Here is an 18,240-nt window from a genome sequence, read left to right as displayed (position 1 = left end):
AGCCTTGTTTTCTTGTTCATACTCTTTCTAATGTCTTTTATAATAACATAAGGTAGCGTATGCAATATCTCATAAAATCCTAAGAACAATCATGCAAGCATTATTTATATAAATAAGGAACCTAAATTTTTAAATTTTAAATTTCCTAACTAATAAGATAATAAGCAACAGGGGAGTCAAATTCAAGCATACTTTGTTCAAGGTTCAGAAGCTGTAGATGAAGGAAATCTAATGAGAACCAGATGCTTATCTATTTGCTGTTTACTATTGTTTAAAATTTATGACAGCTTTAGTTCTCCATTTAAAAATGGTGACTCTCATTTCTAAAGATACAACATTAAGTCTAAACCTCTTATTTCATCTTTCTTTCCAACCATATTTTAAGGTCAAACTAACATTATCAAATGAACATAACTCTAAAGTTTTAATGGCTGAAATAAATGCTTAGCCCCTTTGCTTGCATTATCATTAGTTAAACTTCATTATTTTTGATTAGTTAGACAAGAAAATTAGAACTACAGATCCAGAAAAATATTATCCAGTTTCTCTTGCTGACCATCCTATTTTTGCTCTTTTATTATTAATTAAAATGTCATTTAAGAAAAATGTGATAAAGAAATAGCACTTTGATTTTGTCCCAAAAGAAAAAAAAACTAGTTACATGAATTATAACAACCATAACCTTACAAATAAACTCTATAGTCTTTTATTCTTTTAACATGCCCACCTTTAATTTAACTAGATGTTATTTGTATCAGTATAGCAAATATAGTCTCACCTTGAGCACATAACTGTCATAAAATTCTCTTGACAACCAATGTAATAAGATGCCATTGCTTAATTTTTTTGTTTTTCTAAAGCTTTTACATTTTAATTTATTCTCTATATAAGTAAAGCTTATATAGAGATAATAACTATAGTTATTATCAAAAGTAATATGCATTCTGAAGTATCACTGTCACTGTCATCCCGTTCCTCATCAATTTATTCGAGCGGGCACCAGTAATGTCTCTCATTGAGAGACTTATTGTTACTGTGTTTGGCATATCCAATATCCAATATGCACAGGTAGCTTGCCAGGCTCTGCTGCGCGGGCTTGATACTCTCAGTAGCTTGCAGGGCTCTCCGAGAGGGGCGGAGGAATCGAACTCAGGTCGGCCATGTGAAAGGTGAAAGCCCAACAGCGGGTAGGGCGTTTGCCTTGCATGCGGCTGACCCGGGTTTGATTCCCAGCATCCCATATGGGCCCCTGAGCAGCGCCAGGGGTAATTCCTGAGTGCAGAGCCAGGAGTAACCCCTGTGCATTGCCGGGTGTGACCTAAAAAGCAAAAAAAAAAAATCTAAAATATAGGACACTTAAAATATATATATCGGCATATATATTTGATATAAGAAACCAAACTAAATTAGTCACATCTCTGGGTGTTAAGTGCTGCAAAAGTTTGTTGTGGGTTTTTAAAAAATCTCCCAATTGAAGGGCTAGAACATAGTATAGTGGGTATACTTCGACTTACACCTTAAAGTTCATTTTGCAAGGCACTAAGTTAAAGGTAGTCTCAGTACTAAAATCCCTTGTTAAAATATATTTGAGATTTGACACTTTTTTCTATTCAAGCATATAGTTTTGATGTTATAAAAAAATTAGTAATATTATTTAGGCACTGTAGCACTGTCATCCTGTTGTTCATGGGTTTGCTCGAGTAGGCACCAGTAATGTCTCCATTGTGAGAATTGCTGTTACTGCTTTTGGCACATTGAATACGCCATGGGGAGCTTGCCAGGCTCTGCCCCGTGGGTGGGATACTATCTGTAGCTTACTGGGCTCTCCGAGAGTGACAGAAGAATCGAACTCGGGTTGGCCACGAGCAAGGCAAATGCCCTACCTGCTGTACTGTCACTCCAGTCCATTATTTAGGAATAAACTAAAATTATTAAATTCCTTCTAATATCAACCTCTTATTTTTCAGCTTTGAAATCATATTTATAGTGTCTGAATTTATAAAAGTTATCTACCAACTGTTAGGGAAAATAGTCAAAATCAACCATCTTTACTCCCATTTCAACTATAGAGCTCATCTCTCCTCCTTAGCTATAGCCTCATGAAAAAAAAAGGGAAATAAAGAAAGGAAAGAGAGAAAGAAAGAAAGGGAGAAAGAAAGAAAGAAAGAAAGAAAGAAAGAAAGAAAGAAAGAAAGAAAGAAAGAAAGAAAGAAAGAAAGAAAGAAAGAAAGAAAGAAGGAAGAGAAAGAAGAAACTATTTAAATTCTGTTACTGTGTTCATTTCTCATTTCTAAACTCACTTCTTTGGATTATGCAGTCATAACTCATTTATAACCCCATTGATTTACTTTACCAAGCACAATATTACTAAATCAAATTGATAATTCAAAAATTGACATCATTGGCCTATAATAGTAGGGAAATACTTTAAAATAATTTTCATGCCTGAACTTCTAAGACCTTTTAACTTGAATAAATTTTTTGGTGATTTCCGGTTTTTTTTTTTTTCAGTTTTGGGGCCATATCTCGTGCTATTCAGGCCTTATTCCTGGCTCTGCACCCCGGAATCACTCGTGGTATTGCTTGGGAGACTATATGGGACGTCAGGTACAAACTGGGTTTGGCTCTGTGTAAGGCAAGCATCTTATCTACTATCCATTTTGCTGCTCAATATCAGACTTGTCTATCGGGGGGGGGCATAACTATTTTCATCTCATTTTCTGCTTAATTGTCATAGGAATTTAGCTGACAGTGAATAATATTTTAATGACATAATTTTTTCAAATAGTTTTAATGTGTAGAACCTATACGTATATTTTAATGAGCCTATGTTCAAAATGATTATTGGAAGGAATAAGTCCTAATATTTATTACAAGTTTGCATTCTGTAGTACTTTGGTTTTAAGTAAATTTTTAATGTTTGTGCTTTTTTCATTTAGTCATTGTCATTTAGTGAGGAACTTATTTTGTGGATGCAGAGAAATTTAGGGTAAGTAGCTTGTTTAAAAATATGAAATAAGGGAACATTGTGACTCCTGCAAATCTTCAATTATGATCTTTTTCCTTTTTGAATTTATCTCTGTGTGATGCATGAATGGTTCTGCAAAATTATTTAAACATGTGTAAACAAAATTAAAGGCTAAATGCTTAACCATAGGATGCTAGAGCTATTAAAGTCATACATAGCTAAAGTGTTAAGCAATTAATCTATTAAATAAACATTTTAAATAAAGAGTATATTAATTTAAACACAAATGCCAAAAAATGTGATTGAGGTTTATATCAGTTAAAATCAGAATATAAACTATCTAGTACCTGACAACTATAATGTTCAGTGTGTGAGAACATGGAAACTCTGGAGAAGAATACCAATTGCTGAGAAGTATTTGGGTTATTCTACTTACAGTTTTATTGTACAATCTAAAAAGTTACTTTTATGTTTATTTTTAGATCAGTACAATGGCAATCATTTATAAAATCTATTATTTTTCCATATCTGATTGAAAGATTATTAAGAGTCTCTTAACCAACCAATTCAGCCTTATGTTGATTGCTGATACCACTTGTTTAAAAACCTGAGGCTGTCTGAAGCAGAATATATGTAAATAAGTAGCACTAGGCCAGACATAGATTTCCAGCATCTATGATACAGATATGTACTGTTATGGATGAAAATTAATGCATTGTTGAATTATTCTCAAGGATATGTTAGAAGGAACAACTATTTCTAAGCCCCTGTTGCTTAGAAGGAGGAAAAATTTTTGAATATTCCAAATCATTGAAAGCATTTAATAAAAATCCCCCTATTAAGAAAACTAGAAATGATTTTTTGTTTTTAAAATTTAGCCATTTAACGAGTGTCATATTGCTACTCTTTGGTTCTCATTAGTCATGTCTTTAAACAGCAGAGATATGTGAGGTCTCTCAGGGGCAGTTTAAAATCCTAGGTTCTTTGGAAAAGTCAGTGTCAAAGAGGTGAGCTCTTTGAACAAACCGACGAGTGAAGGAAGGATAAGAAATGAAAGGATAGTGGAGTTCAGTTCCTGTATTACGAGTTCTTCTCCGATATATAAGAGGGGGAAGTGTAATCTGTAAACATAAGGCAGTACTGAGTGACTTATTCAAGTCAGTTCTGAAAAATAAAAAGTCTAGCAGATATTCTGATAGAAAAATCTCAGGCACTTCAGTGGCAGAAGTGTGCAGTAACTTTGTACATCAATGGCCTAAACTTAAAAACTATTATAACGGGGCAATAGCACAGCTGATAGGGCGTTTCCCTTGCACACGGCCGGCCTGGGTTTGATTCCCAGCATCCCATATGGTCCCCCGAGCACCGCCAGGAGTAATTCCTGAGTGCATGAGCCAGGAATAACCCCTGTGCATCACTGGGTGTGACCCCAAAAAACAAACAAACAAACAAACAAAAACTTATTATAACACAAAAACCTAAGGAAGAATCATTTTTTTTAATTTAAATTAAAAAAATGAAAAACAATCTATTCTAAGGACATACAAAGCATTTCTTTGTTCATTTTCAGAAAGTAAAAAAAAAACAACAAAAACCAGGATTTCCTTTATAAAATTGACAGACAGCAAGAAAAGAGGATATTTCTTTTCCTCTTAAGGGATTCTGACAGCCTAACTACCAACAGGTGGTGGGGAGAGAAGTACTCATGCGAGTCTCTGTACTTACTGTACTGTTCCCCTTTATTTTTATTATTAGAATAACGAGTTCTCAAGAGTCATTTGGGAAACAGTTCACATCCTCTGGAGGCAACCAGCCATTCTTGAAGGGGTCATAGAGAAATAGGTGAGCTCTTGTGAATTGTTTATGCTGATTTCTTTAGAGGGGGGGTGTGGTCAACTATTGTTCTTTGAATAATACTGTTTTTCTTGCCAACTAAAGTACTGTGGTATGTTTGTACATTGCTGTTTTTATGGTAAATACATTTAAATGTATTTTAACAAAATATTATAAAACGTATGGAAAATGAAACTCAATTTTACTACATATGAAACTCTCACCATTTGAGTATATACACATATATATTATGAACACTTTCTTAATCATACACTTTACTTTAAAAATGATATATTAATAAATAAGACTTTTTCCTATTGTCATATAGTCATTGTCTTCTGACTGAACTTTATTGAAATGTGATTGAATACAATGGTATTTATAAATTGACTCATAATTTGAATAATATAATAAATACAGAACTGGAGTGATAGCACAGCAGGTAGGGCGTTTGCTTTGCACACAGCCGATTCGGGATTCCTTGGTCCCTCTCAGAGAGCCCAGCAGGCTACCGAGAGTATCCTGTTGACACGGCAAAGCCTGGCAATCTACCCGTGGCATATTCAATATGCCAAAAACAGTAACAACAAATCTCACAATGGAGACATTACTGGTGCCAGCTCAAGCAAATCGATGAACAACAGGACAAAAGTGCTAGAGTGCTATAATAAATACAGACATAGCAAAGGTTGTTTTTTGAAACAAATGTGTTTGTATTTATCAAACTTTGTATAATATAGTATATTACTGCACAGTTGTTAGGGACTAGGAAAAGATTTAATATGTCGTAGCATGTGGTCTATCAGAAAAAATTTTATTTGAAGAAAACAGAAACCTTTAAAGTAAACAGAATTTATGTTTCCTAAATTCACACTTTATGTGCTTAAATTTTTTGTATTGATTAGTACTACAAATTTATGAAGTTCTACCATCTAATGGCTCATTATTTATATACTTACTGAACTTCTGGGATTTACATAATCAATCCCAAGTGTATTCATGGCTTTCACAATAGCTAGGATGGATTGCAATGTATTGCTATAAACTACTGCTTTGAACTCCAGGCATTCCTGCTCACTGTAACCATTCTTGTGGATGATTCTATAATATAAACAGTAAAAAAATGTTTTAGTTGAACAATTGATTGTAATATCAAAACACATTAACAATAATTTGGCTTAATAAATGTTTGTAGTAACATGATTGATTATTTGGGTAAACATATATTCATTAAAAAAGAATTTTACTTATATGGGTAAGCTAAATGTGAGCAATTGTGATACTTCAGATTTTTGTTATCCCGGGTATTTGATACAACATCCTGAGTAACTCATGCATAAGGTGAAAATGACTTAGAATTTCACTTCATGACAACTGAGTAAAAGGTATAAAGTATAGTCATTATATCTACATAATTTCTACTTCTTTAGGAGAAAGTCTTCTACATTCCCAGCACAAGGATATATATAGAGTTACAAAATTTTGTGTAGTGTTTACAACATGCTCTCTAGAGGAAGTGAAGTAATTTAGTAGAACACTCATGTCTTTTCCTATCACTTAAGACACAGTGGGAAATAGGAGTGCCTGTTCTCTATTTATAGCACTAACAAAGGCATCTTTTTTTAAAATGTAGGTAATTACAAACTATTAAATGCTTTGTCACTTTTCCATCTGTGTACGTGCCACTGAGTTCTCAAAGCTAAAACTTGTACACATTTTGTTTGGCTGAACTTTTCTGTCCATTCAATCTAGAGTCAAGTGAACAATTTACTAACAATTTCTGGCAGAAAATAGTAGTGTTGGCTATTAGATTAATATGTGTATATATGCTAGTTGTTGTTCTTTTTAGTTTGTAGTTTTTTGAAATATTTTGTCTTTATTAGGTAAATTTCAGATATTAAATTACTAAGGATTTTTCTTCTATCCAGACATATTAACTTTAGTATGGGAAATAAAATAATTTAAGTGCTTTCCAAGATTTTCAAACTAAGGATTATGTAATCAAAGAGTAAATAAAATCTATACTTACTACTTTGTTTTGCACCCTCCCAAAAAGTGCTCAGCAGTCTGGAGGGTCACTTCTGGTAATACTGTCAGTTGGGTCAAAAACTCATACTAAAACCACAACATGGAGTGCTACCTGGGCCCAGTGATGACAGGGTCCAGTAGGGTCACTCAGTGATACTTAATATTATGGTACCAAGGATCAAATCCAGTCCAACTGCATGCTAGGCATATGCCCTAACTGCTGTACTACCTTCTGGCCAACAATTATGATTTTCATTTTTTTATATTTTCTTTCTAATAATGACTTTATGATTTAGACAGCGTTACATTTGCTTTGTCTTATTAAACAAATAAGTAAAGACTTTTAGTAAAAAGTTCATCAATTGTCCTTATAGAACCATCAAAAAATGTTCATGAAAGAAATCCCATTTTTTAATAGGTGAAATTGGAAAATAATTTTAATCATTGCATAAAAGAGGACAATTACAAATAAACATCAGGGGATTTAGGCTTGCTTTTTTAGAATAAGTTGTGTCCCTATTTTCACCATAGGATGATGAAACTTTTATTGAAAAGCAAAACAATAAACTCAGTGATTACCCCTTATTTATTCATTGTGTGAGACAGTTGGTCAGCAAACACAACTTAACTTTAGAGTCTGTGATCTTAGTCACCTCTTTATACTACCTTCCATAATATGACATTTATAATGTTGAGTGTTTTGGGAGAAAACAGTTTTAAAGAGAGAATTTATGGTACATATGGAAAATGAGATTTCTGGATTGATTTTGAAGTGTTTATGTACCATGGCAAGATATTTGACCACTGTATCACTGGATCACTGTCATCTCGTTGTTCATCAATCAAGCCAGTAATGTCTCCATTCGTCCCAGCCCTGAGATTTTAGCAGCCTCTCCTTACTCATCTTTCCCAACGGTTGGAGGTTCTTTCAGGGTCAGGGAGATGAGACATGCTATTATACTGTTTGGATCATATGGAATACACCACAGGGAGCTTGCCAGGCTCTGTTGTGAGGTTGCAGGAGGTAAACAAAATAATATTTCCAGTCAGTAAGTTGGCAGGATGGACTGGAGAGAGATCACAGTGGTTAAGGCACTTGCCTGGCCTATTGTCAACCCAGGTCCCATTTCAGCAATTGCATAGGGCACCCTAGACCCTTCCAGGGGTGATTGCTGAGGTCAGAGCCGGAAGAAAACTCTCAGAAAAACTGGATATTATGACAAAATCAAATAAAAAACAAAGTTTTCCCTCAGCACAGTAGTAGTGTAAGTAAAAGTTTCAATTCAAGAATATACAGTGATTTTAAAAGAGATCAGTTGGTGGCAGTGTGGATAATGAAGTGGAAAGAGTAGGAGAGTTATTGAAACTTTTAAGCAAGACACTATTAAACCACACTAGAAATGCTGCTTTGATCTAAGGCAAAGGCAACAGGGATAAATGACTCTCGTGGAGACACAACTTGTGTAGATGTGGCATAACTTGATGAGAAGGTGAAGGGTCACTGTAGCTGCTATTGCTGTAATCATTTTGGGTGAAGAAAACCAGATGGGAAGATAAGTTTGATGTCATTCATTCTGATTTGCCCCTTTTCATGAATTAGTGAAGTCTATATGTGAACATATAAATATGCTTTTCTACTTAAGATAGTGCCTGAGGTAAAAAAATAATCTGAGCAGTCTACTTGAACATGCTAGTGAATATCATTGAAGTCCACAGTGACTATTTTTGGACAAAAGGGTAAAATAAGCAGGGAGGAGAATCAAGCACATTAGAGAAAAATTTAAGATAGTGAAAAAGTCAAGAAAAAGCTTGAGAAAAAGTCAAGAAGAAGTTAAGAAAAAGTTGTAGGAGATGAGCTTACTCTTTTATCAGTCCTAAAAAAAGAAATGTATCCTAAGGGTAAAGTTTAAGACAGAAAAGTCCCATAGATTCAACTGAAATTCAAACTTGGCCTAAAACTTTCATAAAGCAGCAATGATTTTTAAGGGTATTTCTGTGATATCCCCCCAGGCCAATGTGATGAAAATGCCTTAAAATAAATGGAAAGTGGAAAACTAAAGTTAGCTGTGAGGCAGGATAAGGAGATTTTTTGTTGTTGTTGCTGTTGTTTTTTAGTTGTAAAACTAACAAATTATTGTGGTAGAAAAATTCCAATAAAGATGCAGTTTATCTTTTGGATCTACCATTGAGAACAACTTTCTTTAAAGGACTAGTTAGAAGTTTATCCATACTATGAAATATATCTATTTTGTCCTAGTTGAAATAAATATGCTTATATGATCTTTTAACTTGGTTAAAAAAATGCTCTTTACACATACATAGTTAAAATAATTAATTTTAGTACTTTAAAAATTTAAGTTATTGTATTTAATAGAGGACTCTGGAATGCAACCAGTAATGTATCATGAAATCAGTTATATTTTCAATATTAGTGTACATTTTATTTTAAAAAATCTATGAATTTTCTATACCAATTTTTTAATTAGGATTGACACCTAACTCTTATCTTAAAGCCTCACTTTAATTGAATAATATAATTTAAAAATTAGTTCATTTAATGTAAAAAATAATAACTCATTGGGGTCCAAGAGATAGTACAGTAGGTAGGGCATTATCCTTGCATATGGCAGACTCATGTTCAATCTCTGGCGCACTATATGGTCCCCTAAGCATGCCAAGAGTGATCACTGTGTGCAGAGCCAGGCATAAACCTGAGTACTGTTGAGTTCGGCCCCAAACAACAACAAACAAACAAAAAACATTAAGGATTAAACAAAGATATCTACATATAGTGGTTTGAACTTTGTCTTTTGTGAACTTTTTATAGTTTATTCTCATTCCTATATTTGGGAATCCTGTTGTTTTAAAAATCTTTGTGTTTGTGTGTCAGGTGCTAATCATAGATATTATAGATTTTCTAGTTTAACTTTATTTACAGTCATACAAACATATGTGTGTGTTGGTTAATATAATAGACCTTTCATGATCTTATAATATAGAAAGAAGGGAAAACTAGTTGTGATTGTAACAATTTTATTATTAACTAGGATCATTCTCTCAAAAGATATGTACCAATGAATAAAATCCTTTACCATGTGTATGCATGTGTGTGTTTTGTGTTAAAGGAGCCATAGTTGGAAGTGCTGGGTACCTCTATGGAGTAAATAACGTAACTGGCAGTTTTTAGTTCAGTGGTGCTTGGGGATCACCAAGGCCATGCCTGGCAATACTCAGGAGACCATGCCTTTCCAGGTATGGTGCTCAGGGCCTGCACATGCTGGTCAAGTGCTCTACCTCTTGAAATATATCTCTAGTGCTGTAGTTTAGCGAGTGTTTTTTTTTTTCTATTTTAACTGTATACCACAGGATAATTGATCATATGTTTTTGTTTTCTTATTTTTTTGCTACGTTTAGTCTTATATGATTAAGAGGTAAAAGGATTCCATCCTACTTGCAACTTGAAAGAAAAGAATAGTCAGCACAATTGGGTATATTAAAGGAATGTAATGTAATTCAGGTACAGAATTGGATCTGAGAACCCATCAGCCGTATATTCAGTGAACAGGATAAATCAGTCTTGTTCTTCAGAGACAGTATAAGTAAAAATTTGGTTGCAGATACAGGTGTCGGGTAATTTTAAAAATGCGGCTTAAGTATTGGTTTATGTAAAACTTACATATTATAACCTAGAGAGAAGAAATTAGTCATTCAGATTGTAAACAATTATATCATTGACTTGAATCATCTTCTCCTTTGGTATGTTACAAAGACAATATCCTATACCATACAATTAAAAATAAGATAAAATTGTCTTCTATCATAATAATAATTGTCCTTTAAAATTTAATGGACAGAAGAGTGAGTTTTTTACCTATTTACTTCCATTCATCAATGATCATTTTATTCATTAAAGCATTGCATTACTGAACAGTAGCATATTTTTGCTCATTATTTCCTTTATTTCAAATGTAGGTTCACTTAATGTTCCAACACTCATTGCTACTCGGTGAAAAAAAAAGAAAAAAATAGGTCTACTTATTTAGTTTTATAAATCAAAATTATTATAAAAATAATTGTGAAAATAAACTAAACCTGCATTTTATTCATAGTTGAAAGATTATAACTAGGTAAAATATGATTTTCTCAATTTTGACATATTTTAAGTGTTTTGGTTTATTAAGACTGTAGATAAATTTAATATTATTAAAATCTTGTGTCATCCCCGGAATAACATATTTAAATTATAACTTTTCCTTGTATTCATCTTATTGAGAAGTCACTTTTAAAAGAAAAATGCAATTTCAATACTACTCTATTATATTTTCTGTTAAAGATAAAAGGTATATTTGAACAGAAAATATAACAGTTACCATTAATATTTCAAAATTTCAATCATATTACAAAAGTACTTATTTTTAAAATAGCCAAATATATAGACATCAAATAAATATTAAATATTTTAAATAGGGAATACATACTTCATTTGCTTAACAATGGTACTTTTCCCAGATTCACCAGCTCCTATAAGAGAAACATGAGAGTATTATCAACTGGTGTGCCAAAAAATCTTACAGATACTAAATTTCCATTTTTAATAAGTAAATCACTAATGATAAATTTCATAAGTAGGGAAGAAGAATAATCTGCCATGTTTTGAAAAAGTAACAGTTGCCTACTTCCCAGGATAGCAGAAGCAAATTAAATGCTTCCCTGTTGAGGCTAGATCCAGATAGGTCTGACTCAAGTTAGAGCATATCTGCCAACTCAAGAAAAGTATAATAATAAGGGAAAACATAGACTATTGCAGTTGAAAATCCAAGGAAAGTAGCCTTAACTTTAAAATCTCTAGATCATCTTGCTGTGCTGCCCCAGAATGTCTCTCCGTACATTGCATTTGATTAAAAAAACAAGCAAAAGTAAATTATTGCTTTAATTATAACTCAAGTTATGAGCATATTTGAGTACTTTTTGACAATGAGGAGTGTTTTGATGTGAAAACTAAGACATACTGAAATAAAATATTGTGATCAGCTCTGAATATAGTTGGTATGTGTGTGTATGTGTGTGTGTGTGAGAGAGAGAGAGAGAAGGAGAGAGAGGCAAAAAACTGGGACAGCAAGAGAGACAGAGGGAAGGGTGTAAGAGAGGCATCTTTATTCTTTTAATATTTAAATTTTGCTCTGTAAATTGACAACACATATCTCAAAAGTTTATTAGATGACTATAATTTTATATGGAGCATAAAATTATTTGAAAATTACTATATAGAATAAGGCATAACTGATATTATCTTAGAATCCAAGCATAAAGGAACTTCAATGTTTTCTAAAGAAAATAATCTAAATATCTGCTACATTTTAAACAGATAGTGCTGGAACAGCTGGTATCAATTTGCATAAAGAATGTTGACTCATGAAAATAAGTCAAAAAATAAATTAACTGAAGAAACTCATAAATATATAAGCATACATATATACTCACATAAACTATAAAACATTTTAAGAGGAATACAAATAGGTTTTTCTGATTTGCATTAGCCTAATAATAAAAGATGACAAAGTTTTTCATATTCTTGTAGATCACCTGTTGTCTGTATGCTATTATGAAAAAAAATGATATGTTTTTTGGTTACCTCAAATATCTAAATTTTATTCAAATGAGATTGTAACATATGAATCAGAGGATCTTTGCTCTCCTGTTTAATTTTTTTTTTTTTGCTTCTTGGACACACCCATAGATGCACAGGGGTTACTCATGGCTCATGCACTCAGGAATTACTCCTGGCTGTGCTCGGGAGACCATATGGGATGCTGGGAATCGAACCCAGGTCAGCTGCGTTCCGCAAATCCTATCTATCAAATGATATCAAATGCTGTACTATTGCTCCAGCCCCCTCCTGTTTAATTTTTTTTTTAATTTTTTATTGAGTCACCATGTGGAAAGTTACAAAGTTTTCAGGTTTAAATCTCAGTTATACAATGCTCAAATACCCATCCCTTCACCAGTGCTCATATTCCACCACCAAGAATCCCAGTATAGCTCCACCCCGCCCCCTCACACCCCAAACCCCCCCACGCCCCTACCCCCCACCCCCCCACCCTAAGCCCCCCAGCCTGTGTAACTAATAAATTTCACTTTACTTTCCTTTTGATTGCATTCCTGTTTAATTTTTAACCACAGTCATTTTCATTACTTTTATCTCACTACCACACTTTTCCCTTAAGACTAAACTTATTCTACAATTTACAAATTATTTTTATATTCTTTTAAGTTTTTCTTGTGTTTTCCATCACTGCAAGATAAATTCTAACTAGGAAGATAATTTTTTTCCTTTTTGTATTTTTTACTCTGAAGACTGTAGACAAGTTTCTGATTCTTAATAGAATCTCATTGAAATAAGGAAAACATAAAAACATACTTAAACTAATACCTATACCCTTTATTTACATTTATTTTTTTCACATGCCATGTTTCTGCGTGACTTGAAATATTTGATGATCTAGGTACACCTAAATTTAATTCTACTCAGTAGAAGTATGTTTTGTCTTGTATGTCTATCAGTTCATCTGTTTTGTATTGTTATTTGAAACAATTACATGATAAAGAGAAATCAGAGTGGTGAACTTATAGGGATACCATACTTCAAGCATACTTCTTGCTCTTCTAAACCTCTGGCACTCTTCTCTTTATGGTTTTATACTACCATGGATCACGCACCACATCGTGTGAAATTTTGTAACAGTGTACAAAAGCAAAACTAACCTAGCAATTTGCTAATTTTTCTTCATAGAATTCCATTTAGCTCATTAAAACACAAACTGTTACATTGAATATAACCTTCTTATGTTATAACTGTTGCTGCTACATATAAGATTGAATCATTGAAAACAAAATAAAAATCACATTAAAATATAGCCTCATCTGATTTTCAGAAGACAACTATTCATGGCTGGGCATTGTGTTTGTGAAAGTGCGAAAATAAACCAATGAGCCTTAAATAATGTGTTTCTGGCTTTGAACAATTTGCTGTTTGGCTTTTTTTTATCACTTTCAACTATCATTGTTTTTTGTTTGTTTGTTTTTTGTTTTGTTCTGTTTTGTTTTTCCTGTGACCAGTGGACACCAGTCAGTGCTCAAGGCTTTTCCTGATTTTGTAATCAGGAATCACTCCTGGTGTGCCTAAGGACTATGCAGTGACTAGGATCAAATCTGACTTGTTTGAATGCAAGCCAAGGAAATTACATGCTATTTCTCTCACCCTTGTTTTTGTTTTGGGGTGATAAATATGTGCAGAAGAATTATAGTTTTGGGAATGGAGCTATAGTACAGCAGGAAGGGCATTTGCCTTGCATGCAGCCCACCCGTGTTCTATTCCCAGCATCCCATATGGTTTCCCGAGTGCTGCTAGGAGAAATTCCTGAGTGCTAAGCCAGGAGTAGCCCCTGTGTGACCGAAAAAGTCAAAAAAAAATTTATAGTATTATGCTATCGAGAGTTTCATGCCAGCACGGGAGAGCCTGGCAAGCTCCCTGTGTCACATTCATATGCCAAAATCAGTAACAATGATGGGTCTCATCCCCTGACCCTGAAAGTGCCTCCAATGCAGCACCATTGGGAAGGACGAGTAAAGAGAGCTTCTAAAATCTAAGGGCTAGGATGAATGGAGACATTACTGAGACTGCTCGAGAAAATCGATGATAAACAGGATGGTGATGATGATGATGATGATGATGATGATGATGATGATGATGATGATGATGATGATATGAGATTAACATACTAGGAAAATGTCTATATAGCAAATTTCAAAACCTATTTCTGTTCTCATTTGTTTGTTTGTGGCCTACACCTCAGGGTGTGCTCAGGGGTTACTCCTGGCTTTGCATTCAGGAGTCACTACTTGACAGGCGCGGGGGATCATATATGGTACCAGGGATCAAATGCAGATTGGTCACGTGCAAGTTAAGTGACCTTCCTGCTGTACTATTACTTTGGGCCCAAACACTCTTTCTGGTGAGAGTGACAGTAAATGAAGATAATTGGTCATTCATGGTCTGCCTCAGAAGTAGAATAACAAATCAATTTTATTTTTTGCATTTTTATTACATTTATTTAGTTTTATCTTGTTTAACTATTTTATCATAACATTAGGATCATTATCTTATAGTTTCTACACCAATTCTCCACCAGCTATTCTGGTGGAATTCCCTTCTACCATTATCTGATGCCACCTTTCCTCCACTTCCCAAACATCCCTCAGTCCCAGTAAACATTTTTAAAAATAACATGCATATTTTATGAAATTATATATGAAATATTATATTTTCCTTTAAAAGATATTGAAATCACTTTAAAATCCTTTAAAATCACTCATTTCTTTATGTAGTGTCTTTAGTCTTTCTAATATGTAGGTTCAATATAGTCAACTATAGGATTAACAGGAAAATTCATACAGGAAATTTATCTCATTTATTACTTGGAACTCAAGTAGTTCAAGTAGTTCCTCTACAAAGCTATTTTAGTAATAACATAGTGAGTCCCATTCCCACAATGTTTCTGGGTCTTAGTTCAGATTAATCATCCCATTCTTGTTATATTAGATAATGTTACAGAGCCAAATATAGACACCAAAATACCATGTTCACATAGGCCAAGGGTATCCTAAAATAATCTCTTCTTTCCATATTATAATCATCATTAAAATTATTATCAAATTCAGAGATTAGAATAAGATACAACTAAATAAATAAAATTAAAATATGATAGAAGTTAAATGTTATTAGAATTAAAAATTCAAGAATGCATTTCTTTTGATAAGGTTCCTAATAGTTATTTAATACATGCATAAATGATGCTTTAATAGTAAATTCATTATTAATAATAGACATTTTTATTTCATATTTTTATCTGACCCCCACCCCAAATTTAAGCAATATGCTCTCTATACTTAGAACTGAGCACTCTCATATATACCTTGTGATAATAGCAAAATGATAACATGCCCTTGGACATCTTATCTTGCATAAATATTTTTAGATGATCTTAAAAATCACAAAGCTATACAGAAGAAACCCTCTAAAACCAATCAGCTGTGAATATTCATTGAGATAAACAGTTCAATAAATATTTTGTTACTAAAAGTCCCAAATCTATCCAAAGTGAATGAACTCTCATGACTCCAAAATTAATAGTTTAATGTATAAAAATCAAAATGATACCAGAGTAGAATAACATTGTTTTGTCCTTTCTGCCTTGGCACAGGGAGCTTAGATTTATTGGGTTACTCCCATCACAGTGCTCCCATTCCTTTGTATTTATTTGTAACCTCTTTATTTGTGCTTTGCTTCCTCAACCTGTCAATTACCTTTCAAAAGCAGGGTCCCAACGAGGGACTGAATGGACCCAGGCAAGCTGTGAGCTACTCTGACGTCAAAATGGGCCAGGCCAAAGTGCCATAATACTTAACTATAAGATAAGAGCATAGTTATGGACAAGTTCTGTCATGATCCGAAAAGTAACAACTGGATTAGAACCTTGCTAGGGTTAGACTCTGTTAACTTGTATATATAGCTTTTCTCTTATCCTTAAGTCCTTTGCATACTTAATTCAGAGCAATGTCCTTTTTATATAGACAGAGGAAGACAGTTAATGCTATGCTTTTGTAACTTGGAAGTTAATGGACTCTGGATAATATTCACTCATGGCCATCTATTTCCTCTACTTACACCTCAGTTGCCCTTACTTCCTAGCACCTCAAGAGCAGGGTCCTGACGAGGGACTGGATGGACCCAGGCAAGTTGTGAGCTACCCTGGAGTCAAAATGGGCCAGGCCAAAGTGCCATAATACTTAACTATAAGATAAGAGCATGGTCATGGACAAAATTCTGTCATGATCCAAAAAGTAACAACTGGATTTGAACCTTGCTAGGGTTAGGAAAGACTAATCTGGCCTGAGCACTGTAGTATAAAATCTATAGCGAAATGTCCCTATGAAAGTCACCCTACAAGCTCTTCCTGTGTTTAACTGACATATTGCCATAAAATATCTAATAATCCAAATGTCAGACCATTCACGTAAAAAATGTTTAGGATTGTCTTTTAAAAACTAATTCAATTTTGTTCCACTCACTATTTCCCTTTTTTATGGACCAACAGGGAATGACCTCTCTTATCCACCTGACCACACTTTTAACAGTTCAGACTGAGGATAAAAGAATGCAACTGTATATAGCTTTGAAACTAAATTTACATGGGCTTGCATTTATTTCTGACTCTGAGTGTACCAAATTAAATTTCTCTGAGAGTCAGTTTCTTAATTTTATAGAATTTGGGTAATAATATATACCTCTTAGGCTGAATAAGTTACAGATTAAAAATATCTAGAACATCCTCTTATGTGTAGCACTGTCTCAAGTTATCTTTTCCTTTGACCTTTGGGGCCATACTTAGCAGTGCTCAGGGCTTACACTTGGCTCTGTACTCAGGTATTATTCTTATCCGGGTGCTACTGAAGTTCGGTGGTAAATATGGAGGGCTGGGTCCTCTGTGCTCAGGTATTACTCCTAGGCTGGTGCTAGTGGAGTTTGGGGGACAGTATGGGTTACTGGGTATCAAACCCACATCAGTCACATACGAAGCAAGCACTTTACCAGTTGTACTGTCCCTCTGGCCTATCTTAGTGTTTTTAGAAAAGTTTGAAGCATCTCTAGCTTAACATGTTCTATTACTTCAATGTTTTCATATGAATGTGATGTTTAAACTGCCTATTCTTAAAAGCAATCTCCCTGTGTGAAGCCATATCCTTATGCAGCACAGATCTGAAATGGACTCATGCATACCAAGAAATTTATCAATAGCACATGAATTCTGGTGAAGTTGACTCAAAATACAATTTAGGTTTGTGCTGATTCTTGTAATTAGGTGGGTGGTTTTTTTGGGGGGGGTAGGGGGGGAGCACTGTAGCACTGTCGCACTGTTATCCCATTGTTCATCGATTTGCTCAAGTGGGCACCAGTAACATCTCCATCGTGAAAGTTGTTACTGTTTTTGGCATATCAAATACACCACCTAGCTTGCCAGGCTCTGCCATGCGGGCAGAATAGTCTGGGTAGCTTGCTGGGCTAGCCACACTCTGCCATGCGGGTAGAATACACTCAGTAGCTTGCCAGGCTCTCTGAGAGGGATGGAGGAATCGAACCCAGGTTGGCTGCATGCAAGGCAAATGCCCTGCCCTCTGTGCAATCAGTGTTAATTTATTTTAGGTTTTACCAGCTATTTTTGTAGTAAAAAATGTTTAGTATGACTTACTTTTGTTTGTACTTGGTGTGTGCATGTGTGTATGTGTGTGTGTGTGTGTGTGTGCGCGTGCGTGTGTGTGTGTGTGTGTGTGTGTGTGTGTTTGTTTGGACCACA

The 18,240-nt window shown here is 34.2% G+C and overlaps 2 protein-coding genes across 5 annotated transcripts in view; one reads left to right on the top strand and one right to left on the bottom strand.

Annotated features, from left to right (window-relative positions):
* GNAT3 (G protein subunit alpha transducin 3) overlaps nt 1–18,240 on the bottom strand; it is a 45,327-nt gene that overhangs the window by 22,829 nt on the left and 4,258 nt on the right. The window contains exons 2-3 of the mRNA XM_004602138.3: nt 11,308–11,350; nt 5,761–5,902 (exon numbers count right to left, since the gene is read on the bottom strand). Of these exons, the coding sequence (XP_004602195.1) occupies nt 5,761–5,902; nt 11,308–11,350 (185 nt within the window). The remainder of the gene's footprint in view (nt 1–5,760; nt 5,903–11,307; nt 11,351–18,240) is intronic.
* Nucleotides 2,513–18,240, top strand: part of CD36 (CD36 molecule) — a 170,202-nt gene continuing 154,474 nt past the window's right edge. For 2 of the 4 annotated variants that reach the window (XR_008627317.1, XM_055121795.1), the window contains exons 1-3: nt 2,513–2,607; nt 2,940–2,989; nt 4,724–4,810. The gene's annotated coding sequence lies outside the window, so the exon portion shown is untranslated. The remainder of the gene's footprint in view (nt 2,608–2,939; nt 2,990–4,723; nt 4,811–18,240) is intronic. The other 2 variants (XM_055121780.1, XM_055121775.1) reach the window with 1 other exon arrangement.

Source organism: Sorex araneus, chromosome 1 (assembly GCF_027595985.1).
Source record: "Sorex araneus isolate mSorAra2 chromosome 1, mSorAra2.pri, whole genome shotgun sequence".
Classification (NCBI taxonomy): Eukaryota; Metazoa; Chordata; class Mammalia; order Eulipotyphla; family Soricidae; genus Sorex; species Sorex araneus.
The sequence above is the reverse complement of the archived record's forward strand: the minus strand, read 5'-3'. Positions and strand labels throughout refer to the sequence as shown.